Here is a 22,618-nt window from a genome sequence, read left to right as displayed (position 1 = left end):
CAGCTGGGAGACGTACAGAGAGCAGCCTTCCTTTTAATGACCGGCCTTATAACAGTTCATCAAATTTACAGATTACAATTCTGACAGCTCTTTGTGTCTGACAGCGTATTATATTGGTCATTCCACTAAAGTAGCATCCAGCTAATGCATTTTACTTTTCTATAATGACGAGAAAGGCATCTATTAATGCTCTGTTGCTGTTGTCAAGCATCACAGCAGCATTTCACAGTCACATAATGCAGTGGAGCATTATGACATTGCTGTGGAGCTGAAGTTTATTTCCCCCTCACACTCCTTGTCCAGGTCTTGCGCTGTTTTGCTGCAGCTCCTTCCTAAACCAGTTTCTCTGGGCTTTTAGCATGCTTCTTACTTTCCCTCTTGAATCCCTTATGAAGCTTTATAGATTGTTTGCTGCTTCCTTTGACTCCATTTACGGGCATGCTCATCCTGGTTTATAACTGTCTGGATTTTGAAGACAGTTTGAACTCTGGAGAAGAGAAAACTCAGAATAACACTGCTTGTCCAACCCAACAGTACTTTTCAATGCATTGCCATAGCTCTGTCATTGACCATCTAGATGTTTTAATGGTTATAGCAAGTACAGTACAAATGACAGGTTGAGAAGCAGCATGAATTGCCATGCAGTAAAGGATTCTCCAGCACCCACACACCCCACTCATACCTTTTGAGTTGCCATAAAGGGGTCTGAGCCTTCAGAATCGGGTCCTTGAAAAGGAATAGGCTTGCTTGGCACAGGAAGATAAGAACGGGGGAATGGGGTGGCCTTTTATTTGTAGATAGGCTGTTTTCGAACCTAATTACAGTGGGAGAATGTTTCTAGTGGAAGGGTTTAATGGGGGACATTAACCTTTCCCTTCCCAGATGTGACCCCCCCAACTCCAAAATTTCCCCACACTTCAGTTAGGCTTGCAAAAACCTTCCTATATGGCTTCCCTCCACCACACACCCCAAGGCTAAAATCTGCACTGGGGCAGAAAAAGAAGCTGGTGCTGTGTAGCTGGTTGGAGAGGCACCAGTGCTGCGTCGGCCACAAGGCACTATCAGTTCCCTACCCATTCCCTAAGATGACTGTTATTGTCAAAGCTGACCTTACTGGCAGTCCTGTTTTAGGATTTAGGATTTAGGGTCCACCTTCCCCACTTAACCATCTAATAAGTGAGCATTGCTTTTGAAGCAATCCCAATCATTTATTTGGCGCTGCATTGCATGTTGGGGTCACTGTTTCTGGACCACTGTCTGTTTCACCTTAGTACCAACTTCTTAGTGTCTGCATGGGCAGGAATACAAAAATTACCCAGTTTTTCTTCTTAGCAAAGTTTTAAAGGCACAAAGCAGTACATAAAATATACTTTTATCCATAGACATTTATTTCCTCTACCTCCTGTTATTCTGAAAGTCTCTTGAACAAAGAAAGAAGATGAATTAATATGTGGGAAATAGTCTGTCTCGATGGCCTGGTATGCTTTTTCAGAATAGTAGGGCAGAAGAGAATGCTGCTTACATTTGTTCCAGCAAGGCAACAAGTGAAACCTTGTTAATGCCCCTTAGGATTTTAAAAGTGTGATTTATTGTCTGCGCAGGCAATTCAGTCTCAGAGATCCTCTGCATTTTCAGATATCCGAGCTGCGCCCAGGGCTTTTGTTCCCTCATCTCCTGTAGCCCTCTCACCCACAAGACCTTGATTATTGAGTGTAAGTGCAGAGCGAGTCAACGAGAAATTTCCAAGCTCTGTCAGCTTGTCACTGAATAACTTTCCCATAGCTTATATTGAGAGCAATGATGTATGATAGAAAAATGTCTCATGTGGAATTAACTCTTGAAATACATTCACTGCCAGTATTCGGAGCTCACGTTTTCATTTGATTAAAAAAGAAGAAGGCAGTTTGCAAGTCTAATGTTAAAACCAGCTCCAGCTTAATCCACTTCATCTGTTGGGAAAGGTGGAGACGTGGTGTTGTGATGTTCCCAGTTGTATAAATAGTTGAAGGCACAGCTTAAACAATGCATTTGTTTTCATTTTTGATATAAATATACAAAACACAAAAATCCATCTAAAATGTCTCAAGTACAACAAAAACATATTAAAATAACCATAGATTAAATGGAAAGTCAAAACCATATTCACCTGATGCTAAAAAGATAGTAATGTTGGTGCCCAGGCACACTTCTTTGGGGAGGAAGTTTCATAAATGGAATGCAGCCATTCTCTTTCTTGTCACCATCTATATCCTCTCAAGTGGTAGCAGCACCTGAAGGAAACTCCCAATTGAACTCCCAATTTCCTATTTCCTATTCTCTGCCATTTTGTGTGTTGCATAGTGAATCGTAATTTTTGGACAAGAGCATTTAGAAAAAAATATTAACATTATAGATGCTTAGCAGATAATAAGCATGCATTATCTGTGATGCTAGTAGTATAATGCAGGATTCCTGTCTGTACAAATTTACACAAGTAACCTTACTCTTTGGAGATCTTGAAGTACAAAAACAGTTACTTGGGGAGATTGGAGAAGCTGTGATTAAAATGTGATATTCATAAATGTGACTAGTAGACATGTTATTCCTATGAAGACACCATGGAGGGTAGATAGGATTAAGTGGATTAATGGAGTTTGAGATTCCAAGATGGTAATATATTACCCCGGCTAAATTTGCTAAAATGTACAGAGTGAGCAACAAAGCCTGCTGGAAATGTAAATTAAAAGATGGTGAAGTCTTCCACATGTGGTGGACTTGCAAAAAAATGAAAAACTTTTGGGACCTGATTTATAACGAAATGAAAAAACTGTTTAAATATACATTCCCAAAGAAACCAGAGGCCTTCCTGCTAGGGATAATAGGAGATAAAGTAAAAAAAGAGGATTAAGTTATTTATGTATGCTACGACTGCTGCTAGGATTCTCGTGGCCCAGAAATGGAAATCCCAGGAGATCCCAACGTTAGTGGAGTGGCATTGAATATGCGGCGTTGGCGAAAATGACTAATAAGATTAGACATCAAAAAGTAGCAAAGTTCGAAGAGGAGTGGAATAAATTTGTAGTATATATACGGAATAATTGTAGAAGTTTAAAAACTGTAGCAGGATTAACTTAAATCTTGTGATGTGGGTGGAGGGTAAATAAGAATCTGTAGGGGTAGGTGTTAATGTGTGGAAGCTGAAGCAGGGAAGAAAGGAAGTCTGAGTGCAACAAAGCGCAGTGTAAATAAGAAAACAGTAAGATGCTGGATGCAAGAGTTTATGTTTAAGTGGACTTTGTTTTTGGAAATTTGACTTATGTGCTTTTTTGAGTTTGCTTTTGAAAACTTAATAAAAAGTATTTTTAAAAAAGAGAGAGAGATTCCAAGATGGTGAGGGAAATCTCTTGCAATAGAAGTGGAGTAAGATGTTTTGGGGAAAATGTCCCCCCCCCCCCCAGTTTGATCAAGTACTTTATCCCCACCCCCACCCCCTTTTTAAAAGAAACAAGAGTTTTATGAAAGCACAGACCCACTCACCTTCACTGCTGGTGCCTGCTGTTCACACGTACAGTCCTGACAGCAGTGTCAGTAGCTCTTGGGGAAATGAGCATTTTAGAGGACTCCTGGCAGCTACCGAGTGTCAGAAGAGGAAAGAAATATTGATCTCTCCCCCCCCCCCCCACCACCACCAGAACACCATCCTATCAGTGACTAGATATATGGTGTTGGGAGGCAGGGAGAGGGGCCTTGGAGGACTGATCAATGGTTGGGTTGGGGAAAGGGGTTCAAAGTGTCCAAGAGGATCTGAGGAATCGCTGGTCTCAGATTCATTCTTCATTGGCCCAGATAAAAATCTGAGCTGCAGAAAAATGGTTGTAATGCTTTCCTTTCCATCCCCAATGACAATGTTCTCTCAGGATATGACATCTGTGTGTTCAGTGGAAAGGAGATTCTATGCACATGCAAAGGATTGAGCAGTCCCGTAGAGAGATTTTCTCACGGAGATGTTTCTGTTCTTTCTGAGTAGTGTTGTGGGAGCAGATAAGAGCATAAGAAGAGTCTTGCTTGTTCAGACCAAATGCCTGTCTAGTTCAGTATCCTGTTCTCACAGGTTGTGAGGGCGAAAACACACAAAGAGGTTTGAAGGGGAGGTTGAATGGATGGCTACTGTGTGTGTTCTTTCATTTCTGATAGTTCACATTTCTGAATATAACTTTGTGACGTATCTTCTACGGTTATTTCTCTTTCCCCCTCCTCCATTCTTACAGGTAAATCTATCTGGAAAGCATTTTTTTTCACTCCAAATTTCAGTCCAGGAGATTCCAATGGCTGCCATGATGATCACGTGTGTTTTTGCTATGGAAAATCAGTCACGTACCATGACCCACCGTTGCTTTTTGATCTTTCCAAGGACCCAGAAGAAAAAAACCCACTGACACCAGAAACTGAGAGTCATTTCCATGAAATCATTCAAGTCATTCAACAGGCAGTGAGAAACCACAACAAGTCACTGGTCATGGTTCCGAACCAGCTTTCCCTGGAAAATATGTTGTGGAAGCCCTGGCTTCAGCCCTGTTGTTCTTCCTTCCTCCAGTTTTGCTATTGTGACCATGAGTCAAGAGAAAACAAGAAATTGCCAGAAGCATGACATCGCTAATGTACAATTACACTGATGCTTTAGGGATAAACAAGATGAGGGTGGGGAGCAGATCATACTTTGACCTAAACAAATGTAAGGATATGGCCTTTCCTGAGCCTCCTCGGTGATTTTGCTCAAATAGTCAGTCATGTGCAGTGATACTAGTGCTGTGCAAAGATTGCTCTCTCAGATTCACAGTTCCATAAACAGGCCATGCATTGTCAAGGATGCTTGCAGAGGGACTGATGAAAGTGTATACGTTTTCAGAGAAAAGCAGGCTTCCAAGGAATGGAGCAAGCAGCAGCATCATTATTAACACAGTGGGGACACCATCTTTTTTTATCCACAATGCTTTGGTGTCATGTCATGATGTAGCATCATTCGCAACAAGTTCTTATAGGAATATATGGCAGCCTGGCTGACTGGCTGCAGAGCACAGCTGCTTCCATCCTATTAAAATGGCCAAGACATTGGTTGAGGGGAAGGTGGGGGGCAATTAAAGGAAGATGCTGATAAACCCCCTCTTCCTCTGAAAATGTATACACTTTTGTTGGGCCCTCAGGGGAAAAAATGCACAATGATGCTGCAAGCTCTAAATCAGGGGTTAACAACCTAAGGCCCATGGGCCCCAAGCAGCCCACAGGGGTTGTTTAACCGGCCCACAAGCCGCCCCCAATCTGAGCCGCCCGCTCGGCAAGTCCCCGCACGCTGTGCTAAATTGGTGCAGTGCAGCGCGGGGACTCGCTTCTGCGGTGCCAGAAATCCTGTCTGTGCAGACGCCGAAAATTGTGGGCAGTCGCACGCGATCCGGCCCACAGAGGGATCTCCACTGGAGTGAACTGGCCCATGCAAGGTAAACCTTGCCTTGCTGACCCCTGCTCTAAATGATAGCATGTTCTGCAAACTTATTATAGTTCAGTTTCAGAACACTTGTAGGTTACTAACTTCACAGAGACATTACTTTTATTTTAAGTATGTAGTTGAACACCATCCCACTCATCCATTTAAGCTAGGTTTGGGACACATCTCTATTTCCCCTTCATGTGTTTATAGAAAGTGTGAGGGTGGATGCCCCCAAATGCTGATATTTGCTAGCTGTACCTCCCACAGCCACATGTTCAATGCTAGCAGGACGAGGCCAACCATGTTTGCACTGTGTGTGCAAACAGATGTACACATGTAAGAACTCTTCTTACAGTACTGTCAGACATGACCACCAGGTCTGTCATTATCGTTGTGAGGTTGTGGGCTAGTGTGCACAGCTCCACACAACCATCATGCCCAACAATTGGGAGGGAGTGTTGTCTTGAGCACCTCTTTTCAAAGTGTACTTTGCGGCACAGCTTTTTCATCCCACATGCTACAGATATACATGGCACAAAGTGGTTTACACCCATTCTTCTTCTTCAGGGTTTCATATGACAAAGACATTGACATGTTAGGAACAAAGGGAATGTTCAGACATCACTGCAGTTGCACTGCCTACATGGACATCTTGTGACTGGAAGATTGGGCAAGTGTATAACAGCCTCAGAAGAGCCTGCTGAATCAGGCCAATAGCCCATTTAGTCCAGCATCCTGTTTTCACTGTAGCCAACCAGATGCCTTTGGGAAGCCTGAAAAGCAGGACCTGTGTGCAACAGCATTCTCCTCACAGCCCCCTTTAAGGACCATCAACTGCAATGGACGTGTTTTTATCAAGCATTAGGTTCAAAGGGTCAATGCGACTGTCTTTGTGGTGGCCAAATCATCTTCATAGATGAGTCACCCAGATTCCTAGTCCCTTGTTACCATATCCCTTCTACTAACATCTGTGTCACTCCACCCAATGGCATCTTATATAAAGACAAGGGCTTGCCAAAAAACATTTTTTACCTGAGCCAACGGACAAGATGCTTCATCTCCCCAATTCCTGATTACACAGGCAGCAGAATTTTATTTCCATAGTGGTGAAAGTGGAGAGCATCCCTCACTGAACTTGAAGGCAACAGGACAGTTTAGGGTGAGCAGGGCAGGCTGTGTGGCACACATAGACCTGTCTCCTGCGCCCAATCCCCACCACCCAGGATTTGCCCCCGAAGGTGGCCACCTCATTCTACCTAATTTTAGGGTTGGCTTTGTAACTTGAAAATGAACATACATACTTCCTTCACAGTTTGAAAACAAAATAGGGGAAAACATCAACTTATGACTAGGATGAATAATATCTCATTAGATGATTGGCGCTGTTGGAGAATGGCTGATAATATTAATTATTCACAATCATCTCTGAACAGCGTTATAATAATACTGAAGCACTTTATGTTACAACACGAGGCATTTTAATTATTTTGTAGTGCAGAGTGCCAAAACGCATAGCTATTTGTAAATCTCTTACCTTACTAATGTAAATTATTCAAACTATTGGGTCATATTCAGTGGCTTTTGGAAATGAAATTCTCAGGAAATGGACAGTGCATGGCTACTCAGAAGTAAGTGCTATGGAGTTCAGTGGAACTTGCTCCCAAATAAGTGCACCTAGGAATTCAGCCTAAGGGAAAGGCAAAATTAATAAGCATTTATTTTAAAAGTCTAAATGTAAAACTGCTCATTTTGTTGAAATTAAATAATCGCCATATCATAATAATTTGACAGATGCTGTGATTATGAAGCCTCTCTTAATAGTTTACAGAGAAATATCATAGTAGACAAACAGGTTGCTATTGGATGAGTTGTTCTTATCCAAGATAAAGGATGGGAGAGGATAGGAGAAAAGAAAGGAAGTAATAGCTGAAAAAGCGGTTGCAAAAGAGAGCAGAAAGGCCTAAGAAGTGAGGCTGGTAAGGAGTTTGATGCAGGTAAGTGGCTCATCCAAGTTGAGCAGAGTCATTGCTGCTCCTTCATAGCCTAAACCTTTGCTGAGATCTGTATTTAATAAACCATGGGCCTAGTTCATCCCCACATACTTGTGTCTTGTGCCTGCTCTGGCTACAAATCTGTGCCTTTAGGCTTCCAGTAAACAGTGTTATGTACAGAGACCATGTTGCTCGTTGAAAACCCAGTGCATTTTTGCCCTTGTGTAGTATCCCGTATCACTTAAGCCAGTGGTTCTCAAGCTTTTTTTCTCTGTGCCACACTTCCAGAAGAATTTTTTTCTCGCACTACACCAACTTTTTTATTGATAAGAAATTGGAAAACAAAAAGAATCAACTCCTAGCAGTGCTTGATTTATAACACAGAACACAACTACTTTATAGTTTTCTCATGGGACATCCATTAAAAAAAATAGAAAGCAATGCAGCTAGATGAGAACATGAATCATTCCCAAAATATAATTATAAATGAGTGTCTTACATTTATACCTTAAGTATGTATACAAACTCGAAGAGCTGACTTTTGATGTGTAATCTCATGTATATTTGGTCTGATTTGAGACAAACAAATTCATATTTATTCATCAACACAAAGAAGCCTTTCTCTTTTCTTGCATGTTCTTCAGTGTTGAAAATCGCTGTTCAAAACAATATGGAGAATTGTAGAAAAATAGCCAATGCTATTGAAGAGATGCGTGGATACTGCCCGCCCCCATACCATACCATACCCATAAAGTAGGTAAAAGTAAAGGGCCCCTGTCTCTGGACAGTTAAAGGGCCCCTGCCTCTGGACAGTTAAATCCAGTCAAAGGCGACTGTCAAGGGCAGCACTTATTTCTGCTTTCAGGCCAAGGGAGCCAGTGTTTGTCCACAGACAGCTTTCTGGGTCATGTGGCCAGCATGACTAAACTGCTTCAGGCACAATGGAACACCGTGACGGAAACCAGAGCACTTGGAAATGCCAGTTACCTTCCCGCCACAGCGGTACCTATTTATCTACTTGCACTGGTATGCTTTCAAACTGCTAGGTTGGGACAGAGCAACGGGAGCTCACCCTGTTGCGTGGATTCAAACTGCCGACCTTCTAATCAGCAAGCCCAAGAGGCTCAGTGGTTTAGACCCCAGCACCACCTGTGTACCATACCATACCATACTATACTTACTATACTATACTGGAATGTTTAAATGTTTTTTTGATTATCTTTGAATCATCCCACCACACTTGTCACCCTCTCCCACCACATCAGTATGGTGTGCCACACTTTTGAGAACCACTGCCTTAACCTAAGCCAAAGCTTTCCAAACTGTGTGTCATGACATGTTTGTGTGTCAGCTAAAGGGTGTGGGTGTGTTGTACAAATACCCCCCGCACTCCTCCTGGGGCTGGAAAGGGGTTTGTTTAACCTCTGGTTTGCTAGGAAAACTGAATTACTGTGTTGTGAAATTATGCATGTCTAAAAAGTGTGGCACCAACATGAAAAGTTTGGAAAGCTCTGACCTAAACCCTTGTTGTTCCAGATGCATACCAGGCAGGTATGTATAATATCAAAAAATAATTCTGGGATAACCAATGCAGTCTTTTTATATATTGCTATTGAAACATTGGTGACGACCATTCAGCTTGCTTGAATGCTTTATTTAATCACAGGATCCATTGACTACATGGAGCCTTGATGTTTGTTTTCTCTTCTTGCCAGAATTGTAAGTGCTTTCCTGCTGTTATATGTCTATAGATGCAGTAGGCGATTAAAAAAGGCATTGTGCACCTTCTTAGCTTATTGTGCTTACATCCAACAAAAGTAAACAACAACAAAAGCTGTATATCTTTGGAAAACCCATTTGCACTTCTTGAAGCAAAAAACAAATGTTTTGTGGATTCTCCCTGTGGTCTTCCTGACATCCTACATGGAATAGCATTTCTTAAGCATTGTTTTCAAAGGCCTCTGCAGCACCCTGTCCTGAATAGTCTTCCCAGCTCCATGCTAGAGATTCTAAGCCAAGAAAAAAGAAATTATTGTTATGCTGAGAGTAGTTAGTTCTGACCTTTAAAGCCCTAAACGGCTTTAGTCCTGTATACCTGAAGGAGCATCTCCACCCCCTTCCTTCAGACACTGAGGTCCAGCTCAGAGGGCCTTCTAGCGGTTCCCTCACTGTGAGAAGTGAGGTTACAGGGAACCAGGCAGAGGGCCTTCTCAGTAGTGGCGCCCACCCTGTGGAATGCCCTCCCATCAGAAGTCAAGGAAATAAACAACTCTCTTACTTTTAGAAGATATCTGAAGGCAGCCCTGGTGTGATGGCCTGGGAATCCGATTCAGAGGCTGAACCGGAGGAATCCCAGCCTGCACAGGAGTCCCCGCCTCCAGGGCCGACTGAACTGGGGCAGGGCCTTGATTCTGAAGCGCCTGCACCTGTGCCGGATCCTCAGGAGCAGGCACCAGGTGAATCCACTCTGGCTCCGGAGGTGGTTGAGGACTCAGTGCCTACAGGTGAGTCTCCCCCTGGGTCCAGTAACCCTTCAGCCTCTCCTGAGCTGCAGAGGCTCAGGGCAGAGAGGCGGAGGGAACTGGTTTCTCCCAGGAGGAGTGCTCGCCTTAAGGCCAGGAAAGGCGGGGCTCCTGGGGGCCGGGACCGCCCCTGGCCTCAGAGAAGATAAAGGCCAGTCAGCCCGGTCCCAGGTTGCAGGAGCAACGTCATTGAAGAGCTGTTTCGGCCAGCACCCAAACCTGTACCTCCAGAGTTCCCGTCCTTGCCCAGCTCCTCGCTTCGGACCCCACTCTGCCCTTGGAGGACAGACTACAGACCCTTGACCCAGGACCCTGACCTCACCTCCCAGTAACCTCCCCCCCCCCCGGGACTAGCACACCTGTTTAGGGAAGTTTTTAATGTTAATGCTATATCATGTTTTTAATATTTGGCTGGGAGCCACCCAGAGTGGCTGGGGAAACCCAGCCAAATGGGCGGGGTAATAATAATAATAATATAGGCTGAGGGGTCCTGCTTCTTCTAAAGGGTTATCATGGTCATGGGAATTTGGATGAAGTTGTTGCTTTTTTCTGTAGATGACTGCAACCACTTCTACAATGAGCTTATGCAGCCAACCAAGTGACATTTCTTTTTCCACATAGAACTTTGAAAGCAAATAAATAATGGGTGAGAACCAAACTTAGCCATACAGCAGGGCCATTGAAATCAATTGATTTAAGCTATTCCAAGTGACTAAATAATTCTTCAAAAACCTCAATTTCTTCTTCATTGCTATTATAAATACTTTTTTTCCTCACCTTGTGAAATGCAAACTTATAAAATAAATTTAATTGCCATTTTATTGGAAAGATTTTTCTCCCATACACTCAAATAATTCAAAACCTTCCATGTCTAATGCCCTCCCTTGCGCCGACATACCAATATAATAGAAGTATTACGAAGAACTAGACAATAAAGCAAAAGCAAAACACAATATCAATATTTTAAAGAGCAAGTGGTGTGGATTTGTGCTGTGGTGACATTCAACATGGAAAGATGAAGGGAAGAAATAAATTAAATATTAATTAGTCAAATAGAATAACGATAACGGTTTCATGCTTCGCCACTGTTGAATAAATCCAAATTTTTAAAAGGATGTGTATGTTTGCATATGTGTTGCCTGGTTTGATATGAATAAAATGATTATTCTAAGGGTTTTTGATATGCAAATGTTTATGTCTTCAGCAGTTCCTTTTCATTTTTAGAAAAGGAAGAATTGTAATGGAGGCTAAGAAAACGAACACAATCTATTGCTACTTGGCAAGAGTCTGCAAGAGTCGATCTTAGATAACATGTTGGGAACATTTGATAAATGCCCTTGTCCATGTAAGTGTTTAAGCTCCGGAGAGATGGTTAGGAATAGGAAATCCAGGCCATAGCACCCCTCTGTCAGCTACATATGAAAAGTGCAGCAATTCATTGTCATCTCATCATTCACTGGGCTTTTAAGAGACATATTACTTTGCCGAAGGACCATCTCGGTGTTCCAGCCGTCTTCATTCTGATGATTGCTAAAAATGAATGGTGATCCTTTCTGAGGCGCTGAGATTTATGCAGCTGAACGGCAACCCTCTTTGATTATCTTTCAATGAGATGCTGTCATGAGCAGGCGTCCCTGGAAGCTAGATGGCATCCTGCCCTCTCTGGAAATTCATGACAATGACAAAAGTGTTTCCCCAAAGACCAAACAACTGCTTTCATGTGAACTGTGCAAGCAGCGAATTATATTTCGTTCCCCCCACTTCACTGTTTAAATCAACAATTGCTGGAATATACAAGGGTTCTATACCATAGATATAGATAGATAGATGATAGATAGATAGATAGATAGATGATAGATAGATGATAGATACAGACAGACAGACAGACAGATGATAGATAGATGATAGATAGATAGATAGATAGATAGATAGACAGACAGATGCATATATATCCTGGATAGTTCTTTTACTTCCAGGCACAAAACCTCAATGTATCAACAACCAAATTATATTGAAAAAAGCAACTTCAGTTGACTGTTCCTCTTCATAAGAAATAATATGAAGAAATATGCATCATTTCTTAAAGTGTTCCCCCACAAATACCATTGCATGAGGGGAAGAGTGGAAATACACTCATTGGGCCTTCACTATATAAAATTGGAACAGTAATAGTATTTGACATCCTAATGAATGAAAACATAACACAATTTGTCCTAGACTTTCCTTCTCCAGTTTTGTTTTCTAGCTGTATCCATTCTTATCAGTTTCCTGTGAAGTAATTTGGACTAAGCTGATTGAACAGCCATACCTTTAATTTTATAGTCAGACTCTTAAATGCTGGGTGACCTTGGGCTAGCCACACTTCTCTGAAGTCTCTCAGCCTCACTCACCTCACAGAGTGTTTGTTGTGGGGGAGGAAGGGAAAGGAGATTGTTAGCTGCTTTGAGACTCCTTAAGGGGAGTGAAAGGCAGGATATCAAGTCCAAACTCCTCTTCTTCTTAAACCCTAGCAGAGATGAGGAACCTGTAATCCACCCAACGTTGTTGTACTTCCACTGGAAACATGGCCAGTGGTCAGGGATGATGGGATTTGTAGCCAGCAGCACAAAGTGCCTCTGGTCTAGGCATAGCAACGCTATCCCTGAGGATTAGGTCTTGGAAGCTTCAGTATCTGCTGCACAATGATAAAGGAACATGGTTTCCAGTTGTCCCTGTGCATGTGCACCCCTCAATGTGGCCTTTAGCTCCACAGTCAGTGTTTCTCTGGCCATCCTTTTGAAGTGGAGAGCTCAAATGGGGAAATTAATGCTTGTAGAATTAAAGGACCATCAGGGAGTGAGGCCTTCCATAGGATCAACTCATTCTGCTTGCATGAGTATTCACCGAGGAAATGGATAATCTCTTCTGCATTTTGGCCATGTTGCAATTGGAATAAACAATGGGTTTTTATCCAACAGAGTTGTCCCTTTACTGCAGGGACTTCTGTCTACCAATGGGACTTCCTCTTCCTTTTCTCTCTCCACATGCCCCATGAGCTCTCCCCACTGCCCACAATCTGCTCCAGAGTGTTGAGGGAACTCCCAGAAAGGATTTCAGGTTACACAGGGAGAGAAGAGGAAGACATAACTCTTTGCACTAACAAGAAGACTGTCAGATACAGCTTGAAGAATGTAAGTGGCAGCAACTTGACAAATAAATGTGCTCTATCTCTGAATAAGAAATCGGGGACTTTCCCAGTATGATATGTTCAAAATACTGTTTATGGAGAAGAAGATAAATACACCAGAATATATTGGCAGAACCTGGCATGGTGGAACAGAAAGGGCTCAACCCACTACAGTGGTACCTCGGGTTAAGTACTTAATTCGTTCCAGAGGTCCTGACACTGACACTAACCTGACACTGTTCTTAACCTGAAGCACCACTTTAGCTAATGGGGCCTCCTGCTGCCGCTGCGCCGCCGGAGCACGATTTCTGTTCTCATCCTGAAGCAAAGTTCTTAACCCAAGGTACTATTTCTGGGTTAGTGGAGTCTGTAACCTGAAGCGTATGTAACCCGAGGTACCACTGTATTCGAATAATCATAGTATTATTAACTTCAGTGGCACTAGCATAGAGTAAATTTGTGGTGCTTAGCTGCTTAAGGATCTAAGAAATTATACTAGCTCGTGTGCCTTTGAAATCATTATAGAAGATATTATTGACAGAATTTTAAAGAAGGGCTGCAATTATGTAGGTCAAGCAATTTGTTTTTAAGGTCATTCTAATCATTCAGTATGCCAACATTTTAATTGGGGCACTAAGATGAGTTATTTCAGACAGAATAGAGTTTGGCCAGTAGTAAATTAAGATCTTTTCAAATTTACATTAGCTGTTAACATTAATTATAAACAGGAGTCGTAGTGATGCCATCCATTCATCCATGCAAACAGACATTTTGTTCCTTAGCTGACTGTTTTAATTTTTTATTCTTATCATAGAAAGGGAGATTTATGTTTTCAGCCATCGACTAGATGTGCTGTGACAAAACCCAAGGACTCATTTCACATTTCTATTTTAGGGCTCAAAGTCTCTACGCTTGTGGTAAAGTAAAATATAGATGTCATCTACTATGATAATTTGATTTAATGATGGAAGATAAAAATCTTCATTATATGCTGAAAAGAAAACTGAGATGGTGCCTGTCTAATGTTGAATGGGAAGGAATTCCAAGGGGTAGGTGCCACAACCCTAAAGGCCTGATTCCTATATTTCACAGAAAAGACCTCCTAATAAGGCGATAGATACTGGAGGATCTCACACAGCAGAACACAGTGATATTGTTGTAAGGATGACTAAGACAATATCTGTGAAGAGGTTTGAGCACCCAGAAACTACTTTATAAATTCGAAAGACCGCTTACTACCTTCTCTCGAGGAAGTGGCTATTGTGGTATGGTAAGACTTGCCACCAGGGCAGGGCAAGGGATTAAAATGGCAGGTGGGGTATCATGCCCTCCTATGCTGGCCCTAGGGATTATGGGGCCACCATGCAGCTTTAGCCAATCACAGGAGATGGTGGTGGTGTCTTTGTGAACAAACTTTGAGAACGAATCTGACTGGAGATTTCCCATCCGGGACATAAATAATGAGCACATGAGGTCTTGGCCGCTCGGTTGGCAGATAAAGCATTGGGATGGATTTAGACAAGGCAGCGGAGAGGGACTCAGAAGCCTCAAACCCCCCAAAGAATGGGTTATCCTGCTAAAGGGGTCTAGAAGGTATAAGCTTCTGTCTGGATGCCCACACAGGGGTTGATGGGCCATAGCAATCCACACTGTGATGATCCTGGTGGGTCATACCTATTTAATCCATGCTATAGGACGGTCCTTAATCCAGAATCAACCTCACTGAACAATAATCCATTTTTTAAATAGTTTATTTTACTAGTTCTTCTGGTTCTTCTGCTGTGCCTGTGCATGCAAATGCTTCATTCTATGAAACAGGCATGTTTTATATAAATATACAAGTTGTGAGCATGGGGAAGCATTAAAACATCTGACAGACAGTGGACTATACTTTGAATCAGCATCTGTTGAACTTGCACCTAAAAGGGGTGAGAAAAACAGAATGCATGTGCTTAGAGCCCATCAATGTACCTTCTTGAAAGTCAAGTATAAAACTCAGAATTCTGTGTCTTTCATTCAGTACATTACAACTTCCAATCAGTCTCTCTCCAATCTTTACTCAAGTATGTGGGGGTGTACCTTAGATAGATGCCACCATATAATAACTTCAAGCCATCAAAAACAAACATTTCAACTGAATTTAGTTAATACTGAATCTTAATCATGTCTACTCAGAAGGAAGGTCCATTGGATTCAATGGAATTTGCTCCCAAGAAAGTGAGTCTAAGATTGAATATTTATTTTCACTTGACATAGTACAACAGGATTTGTGTTACAATGTTTTAGTGTGTCTTTTCCTCTTTAGGGCTGGCTAAATTGGTCTCATATATTTCTGTTAAATCTGTGGCATTAAATTTTTGATATGTCAAGCAAATAAGCACATACTTGACTTATAGCATATTTTGCTTTCCACTTTATTGCTACCCCAGACAATCAACAATCACAAATCAAACAGTCCTTTTTCTTTGTATTTGTCGCCTTTTTGTGGGGGTGGGTTTGTTGTTGTTGGGAGTGTGTGTGTGTGTGGTTTGCAATTAATAGGGTTGTTTTTTTTAAAAAAAAACTAAGGTAAAAGCACAAGGCATAGGAGGGGCAGTGTGGTGCAGACTGAGGTTCTTGCACCCTGATTTCTAAAAAGAACATTTCCTCTGTACTTTCCACAACTGAAAATAATGATCCATATTATTTTTGCCTCATGCAGAACAGAAACAGATATACCCACAAGGAGCCTATATGCTTTTCTCAACAGATCACTTGCCTAAAAAACAAGATCTAGCCCCCTTAGGGCACATGTATAAAAACTACCTATACCAAGAGTGGAATTTCACTTCAATCAAATTCAACACTGGTGTCAGGAGAACGTCCATTGCACCTGAGGGCGGTAGGCTAGTACAGAGTAGGCTGCATTGGCAAACCAAGCTTTGTCCTCAAACCCCTTGCTGCTGCTCTCAACCCTCTAGTATCCGATGCCTGAAGTGGCTGCCTCACTTTTCCCTTAATGGTAGAGCTCGGCTTGACAGAGCAAAGAGCAACTTCTGAGAATTAAAATCAGGAAATGGTGCAAAGAAAACACCTTATTTATTTGTTTCAGGCATTTATTTACCTGTACCTCTTAATATTCATAACGTCTAACTTCTTGATCCAATTTGCCCTGGCACCTCTGTTTCTTTGATGGTTTTATTTTTAAAATGTCAGGATTTGTAATGGATCTGTTGTTCTCTATGAATGTAATGAGCCACTTTGAGGTCAAAACAAGAGGTGCAAAGCGAACAGATCAATAGATCTTGAGTGGTCTATAAGAAGATCCAGGTGCCTGCAATTTAGACATTATGTTGTAAGCAGGGATTCAGAAACATGAAAGATTTCCACTTCTAGAATTTCTGTTTCAGTGCGATGCCTGAGTCGGTCTACTCTGTAGGACTAAGTGGAGGGGGAGTCGAAATCAGGATTACTATCAGAAAAAGCACTCTATGCATTGCTTAGAAAGGAGGCCTCAGGGAAGGAAAGCTTATTGTAAGGGGAAAGTGATGAAACCTGACTGAAACTATCACCAAGATATAATTTATATAGCTGACTGTCTGATACGAGTAAGTAGCTCCAGATACAAAAAACCTGAGTGTCAGTTTTGCACTCCCAAATCCACCCCCTGTATTTATTTAATTATTTGCTACTTCATTTTAAAAGAGCACCCCCATCGTTCTACCCTGACACTGAGGGCCTTCTGGCAGTTCCCTCACTGCGAGAAACCAAGTTACAGGGAACCAGGCAGAGGGCCTTCTTGGTAGTGGCACCCGCCCTGTGGAACGCCCTCCCACCAGATGTCAAAGAGAAAAATAACTACCAAACTTTTAGAAGACATCTGAAGGCAGCCCTGTTTAGGGAAGCTTTTAATGTGTGATGCATTACTGTATTTTAATAGCTGCCCAGAGTGGCTGGGGAAGCCCATCCAGATGGGTGGGGTATAAATAAGAAGAAATAATAATAATAATAATAATAATAATAATAATAATAATTAATAATAATAATAATAATTGTTGTTATTATTATTATTATACAAATCAATGGAGGATAAAGCTGGCTACTAGCCATAATGGCTATTTTCTACATCCACTGTTAGAGGCAGAATGTTTCTGAATACCAGTTGCTGGAAATCACAATTTGGTAGAATTCTGTTGCTAGGCTCCCTATTTGTAGCTGTCTGGCTAGTATAAGAACAGGATGTGGTGCTAGGTGGGTCTTCAGTTTTATCTTAGTATTTTCAGAGGTAAAAGAAACAACGTATTTGTCACCAGTGCTTTTAAAAAAGATGTTTAGAGCTACTCTCATTTTGACTCAATAAAATCACCATTTTATAGTTCAAATCGGGAAAAATAAATATAGTCAATGAACAAAAGTACAAAGATTCACAAAACGTTTAGGGGTTTGCGTAGCCCTGCAAACCCCCAGAAAAAAAGCACTGTTTGTCACTGAGATCCAGGGAGCATGTCAGGACTTAGAGAAAATTGTGAAAGCAACATAATAGGAGAGGTGTTTCTAGCAATGCCACCCCTTGCCCAAGGAAGTCTTATAAGCAGTTGCTGCCCCACTAACACCAGTTCACCCTCAGTCAGACCCCCACCCCCAAAATCTGCCTCCTTCCTCGCAAACAGTCTAAGGGATGGCACTGCCAATCAGTACTCTACCTGTACACAAAAAAGTGCTTTCAAAAGGAGAGTAAGAAAAAGGAGTGCTAGCTCATTGAAACAAATCACCCAAGGAAAACAAAGGGTGAAATGAAAAATGAAAAGACGTTCTTCTCTATACACAGTTAGAAACTTGCTAAGATGAGCATTTGCCACCATCAGAATAAATCCTTGTTCCATGACTTTATGGTGGAAAGATAAGAATATCAACACCAGGAAGATAAAAATACTCCCAAAATGGCCAGAGACCTAAACAAACAAGGAAGAAAACATATATCTATATGAATGAAGAGAGACAACTTAGAATAAAATATTAGCCAAGCCATACGGACTTCTGTATGCAGAAGATGATCTATGTGTGCTTTTATTTAAAATGCATCTCTGGGTTATTTGTGAGGCATAAGAATTTGCTCATATTTTTTCAAAATATAGTCCGGCCCACCACATGGTCTGAGGGATGGTGGACTGGCCCACGGCTGAAAAAGGTTGTTGACCTCTGATCTAGAACTATGCTGTAAAGTGAAACCTGTAGTACCTACAGTACCTACTCTAAGGTATTGCACACCTTTGTATAGGTGTGCTCACAGTTTCATTTCTATCCATTCCAAAATGAATGCAGGGAAGAATTAAGGAATAATATGGGACTTCTGTCAAGGATTTCCAATCATACAATTTAAGAACTGAAGGACTTCCCTTATTTCGGTAGTGGTAATAATACTAACTTTGGTAGCCATTTCTAACTTTGGCAGCCATTTCTGGTGGCTGCCATCCCCTTCCCCCATTCATTGTTCTGTGGCATTTTGTTGAGGAAATATGTAAGTCTCACTAGCAGTCACCATTTTTGTGGTGGCTGCCATTTTGGATCTGAAATGCCTCACACCTAGTGTGGCATGGGGTACTTGGAAATGTTGATCAAACAACAACAATCATTTTTTTTTCCTGGCAAACATGATTTCTGGGGCATTCGGGAGAAAAACTGTGCTGCTGAGAATCCACCACCCAGTTATAGACTGGAGCTGCTACTTTGCTTCGAAATGACTGCAGTTAAATGGTACATATATGTCTAAATAAATAAATAAGGTAATGCATTGCCTTCTTTTGACAACACTGTTACACATGACAGCCAGAAAACTGTGAAAGTAAGACAAATGGAAGTACCAGAATGAATGCAGTGTCAACGAATGAATGAATAAATGAATAATAAAATAAATGAGGCTTTAGTAAATTAATAACAAAATGAATATTATGAAAAATGTGTAGCACTCCAAGAAAAAAAAATCCTTGCATAAATCTACTGTTTGTCTTCTCCCCGGCTACCTAGGCTAGAGGCACAACCAGTTCAAGACACAACGGACTGCATAGGTTAATTGAGTGCATGCTAGAGTAGCAGTAGATCTGGAACCACAAACACACACACACCCCACACCTCACACATTGGCCACCCGTGATATAGAAAATGGCTAATTTATAATGGCCACACAAAAATTGTACATTGTTAAGACAACGCTATGGTTCATGATGGTTCATGATGACATATCCCCCCCCCCCACCACCAAATCATTGCTGCTTTTTTAATCTGATATTTAACTGTTCTATATGTTCTATAGGTGTGTTGATTGGTTGGTTTTAAAAAAAAACTGCAGTTGAGACTATTCTGGGAAGACTTGTGCTCAGAAAGGTGAGGTATAACACGTGCAAAAATAAAGCTTTCCTGTGATATTTTTTTAAAAAATTATGTGAATACAGACCATGATTTTAGCTGGGATAGCTGGATTAAACAAGAGTTTGTATTGTAATCACTGTAGAGCCTTTCCCCTGCTTTTTACTCAAGAAGAGGTAAAATCCATTTCATTTATTAAAAAAAAAACCTAGAATGAAATTCTATTTATATTAGTCCACATTAGTGTCTATTGTGTCAAGAGTTCATCTATATTTATAAGCTGAAGTCAGTTCTGGCACATAACTTACATTCACCAGGGAAGGGGGAACACCCTGCATAATTCTAAAAGCTGGCACAGAGGAGCAATAACATCACGTGTCACATTGCCTGCATTATTTTCATTGCAGAGGACAGTGAATTTAACAAGGGATAGCACTGTGGCTTTGAGGTTGCAACCTGACCCAGATAAATGATGCTGGAAGGACCATTTAGCCCTAATTAACCACATAAACTGGCTGCTTTCCTCACTAATCAATCCTAAAGATAGTAAATGCAGATGGAGAACCTGCAAGATGGGAGCCTTGAAATAATATGCTCAAAATGTGTGTGTGTGTAATCACTTTTTCATAAGCTCTGAAATGGAGAACATGGACACACAAGGAAAGTTGAAGTTCCCTTTTTCTTATGCATTACTAATTATCTTAACAATAATAACAAGGGCACATCAAGTTTCATTATAAAGTTTAGCAGCATATTAATTTATTTAAAGATTGTCATACCATGAAGCTTACCCAATGTCTCTGATTGTTTAGAAGAGATAATTCACTGTCTACAAGTTCTACTAATTGCCTCGAATGAAAATCATGTCTAATGATGAGAGACACAGCACATGGGTACGTTGACTGTGTTTCAACATTCATTTACATTTGCTGCTCCTAATTGAAATTAATTGTAGTAAATGTGTCAAACTGTGAAGCTGCCAGCACCCTGATTCCAGCAGAAGGTTCCAGCCGCCATGCACACAGAAACAATTGTCCTTTTTTTTCGTACCATGGCCTCATCATAGAGCGCATAGAATCAGGCAATTGGTCACAAGCTCTCTCTTGCGAAAATGAAATGCTTCCTAGAATGTGGAAACTGGAAACCTTGCTATGTAGAAAGTAAAGCTTTCCTCCACCTCCGAAAGGGGGAGAGAAAGGTTCCAATAGAATTGATTACATGTGTATTGCATTAGTGGTCATCTTCACAATATGGGGGCTGGAACCAGCTTTTGAATACATCCCAAACATTTCCTTTCCACTGACAGGCCTGTATGGAGTGGTGATGCCACAGAAGGTCAGAGGCAGATTTAGGGGAATGTGACTGGTTCTGTAAGACTGGGTGCAGAGCTTCAGGGTCCCTGCAGGGGACACCGCAACTATACCGTATTTTTCGTCCTATAGGACGCACTTTTTCCCCTCCAAAAATGAAGGGGAAATGTGTTTGCGTCCTATGGGGCAAATGCAGGTTTTCGCTGAAGCCTGGAGAGCGAGAGGGGTCGGTGTGCACCGACCCCTCTCACTCTCCAGGCTTCGCGCAGCTCTCTGCAAGCCATGGGGGGGGGGGCTGCGCGAAGTCGCACAGCTCTCCCACGGCTTTTGGAGAGCTGCCTGCACACCGAAGCCTGGGGGTGCACTGAGCTCAGTGCCCCCCAGGCTTCGGGCTTCAGGCAGCTCTCTGCAAGCCATGGGAAGTTGTGCAGCCCTCCCACGGCTTGCAGAGAGCTGCCTGCACCCCGAAGCCTAGGGGTGCACTGAGCTCAGCGCCCCCCAAGCTTTGGGCAGCTCTGCCACGGCTTGTGGAGAGCTGCCTGTTCTTGGGGCTGGGGTCGGGGGAAGCTTGGGCTTCCCCTGCCCCAGCCCCGCGCCTGGGGGGGGAAAATAATTTTTTTTCTTTATTCCCCCCCAAAAAAACTAGGTGCGCCCTATGGGCCAAAATATACGGTAATTAAGAATGGAAAGCAACAGGTGGGGAGGGCACTGAATTTTGGTGGCCCTGATTTTTGAGACTCCAAGGTCCGCCACTGCAGATGGTGTCCAGGTTGGAAGTTGTGAGAAGACAGTCAGCAGATGAATGGGCAAGGCTGGACTTGATGCCCAGATCAAATCCCTTGCCATCACACATGGGCAATGAGACCAGCTCAGATCCCAACAGATTCTGAGCCAGATCAGTCCTGGCCACTCCCTGTCCTTTGAACACTCCATTTGAGGGCTTTCTGCTGAATCCCATCAGCAAGAATCCCATCAGCAGACCTACATGCCACCTGCATTATTGCTAGGTGGAAGGGAGAGGTTGGCACCAATGAAGTAATTCTTATGTCACTCCATTGGCAGCGGCTAGCAGAAGATCGGCTTAGTTGGAAAAGCTGGCAAAGAGACACCTTTCCCCATTAGCAATCTGATGTGTCACTTCAGGCAGTCAAATGTATTGGGGCAGCACGGTTGATTCTCAAGCAGACTCATATTGTAAAACGTGCCAATGTGAGTCTCTTGGAAAAAACCTGAGTTGCGAGCAGAGGAAAAGTTGGTGTGCCCCACAGAACTGCAGTAACAACGAAAGCATTCTAGTCACATTTCACCTCAAACAATTCAGCTTTCTAGAAATGTTTAAACACGCCAGTGCAGAGCTTTCTCTTCAATTTGTACTTCTTCCACAGTTGTTCCTGGAGAAGTCGTCTTTTATATGTTTGGAATTATGTCCTTAAAACTGTCAGCCCTGATGCAGTGGCTGTCAATAAATTGTTCAATATCTTTAAATGCATATGGATTGCAAAGATTCGGCAAGCATTTGAAGAGGATTTATTCCCTCAACTTTGTGCTCAGCATGTCAAAAACGTTGAGTTCTCTGTAATCAGAGTGCCCTAGAAATAGCTTTTGTGTTCATGTCGGCAGGATTCAAATTCTTAAAGAACCATGGAAAAAAAACGAAGTTGATTGATATGACTTTGTATGCTTGAAATGAGAGGTTATTTTTGTCATTGTCAGTTTGATTGACCAGAAAAGTTGCAGAGTTAATGTATCTGAAAACAGGTATTTCTTAAAAAAGGAGCGGGTGGTAAGCAGGGCATAAAAGAAAGCCCCCCCTCCCGCTCCATGTT

At 42.0% G+C, this 22,618-nt stretch overlaps 1 protein-coding gene across 8 annotated transcripts in view; it reads left to right on the top strand.

The window, feature by feature from the left end:
- Window positions 1-7,558, top strand: part of STS (steroid sulfatase) — a 91,368-nt gene extending 83,810 nt beyond the window's left edge. For 7 of the 8 annotated variants that reach the window (XM_083437863.1, XM_083437866.1, XM_083437865.1 and 4 more), the window contains one exon: window positions 4,248-7,558. In XM_083437863.1, coding sequence (XP_083293989.1) covers window positions 4,248-4,627 — 380 coding nt within the window. In that variant the 3' untranslated portion in view covers window positions 4,628-7,558. The remainder of the gene's footprint in view (window positions 1-4,247) is intronic. The other variant, XR_014510444.1, reaches the window with a different exon arrangement.
- The last annotated feature ends 15,060 nt before the right edge of the window (window positions 7,559-22,618 follow it).

Source organism: Podarcis tiliguerta (assembly GCF_965153285.1).
Source record: "Podarcis tiliguerta genome assembly, chromosome: 4".
In the NCBI taxonomy this organism is placed as follows: domain Eukaryota; kingdom Metazoa; phylum Chordata; class Lepidosauria; order Squamata; family Lacertidae; genus Podarcis; species Podarcis tiliguerta.
This window is presented reverse-complemented; position numbering and strand designations above follow the sequence as displayed.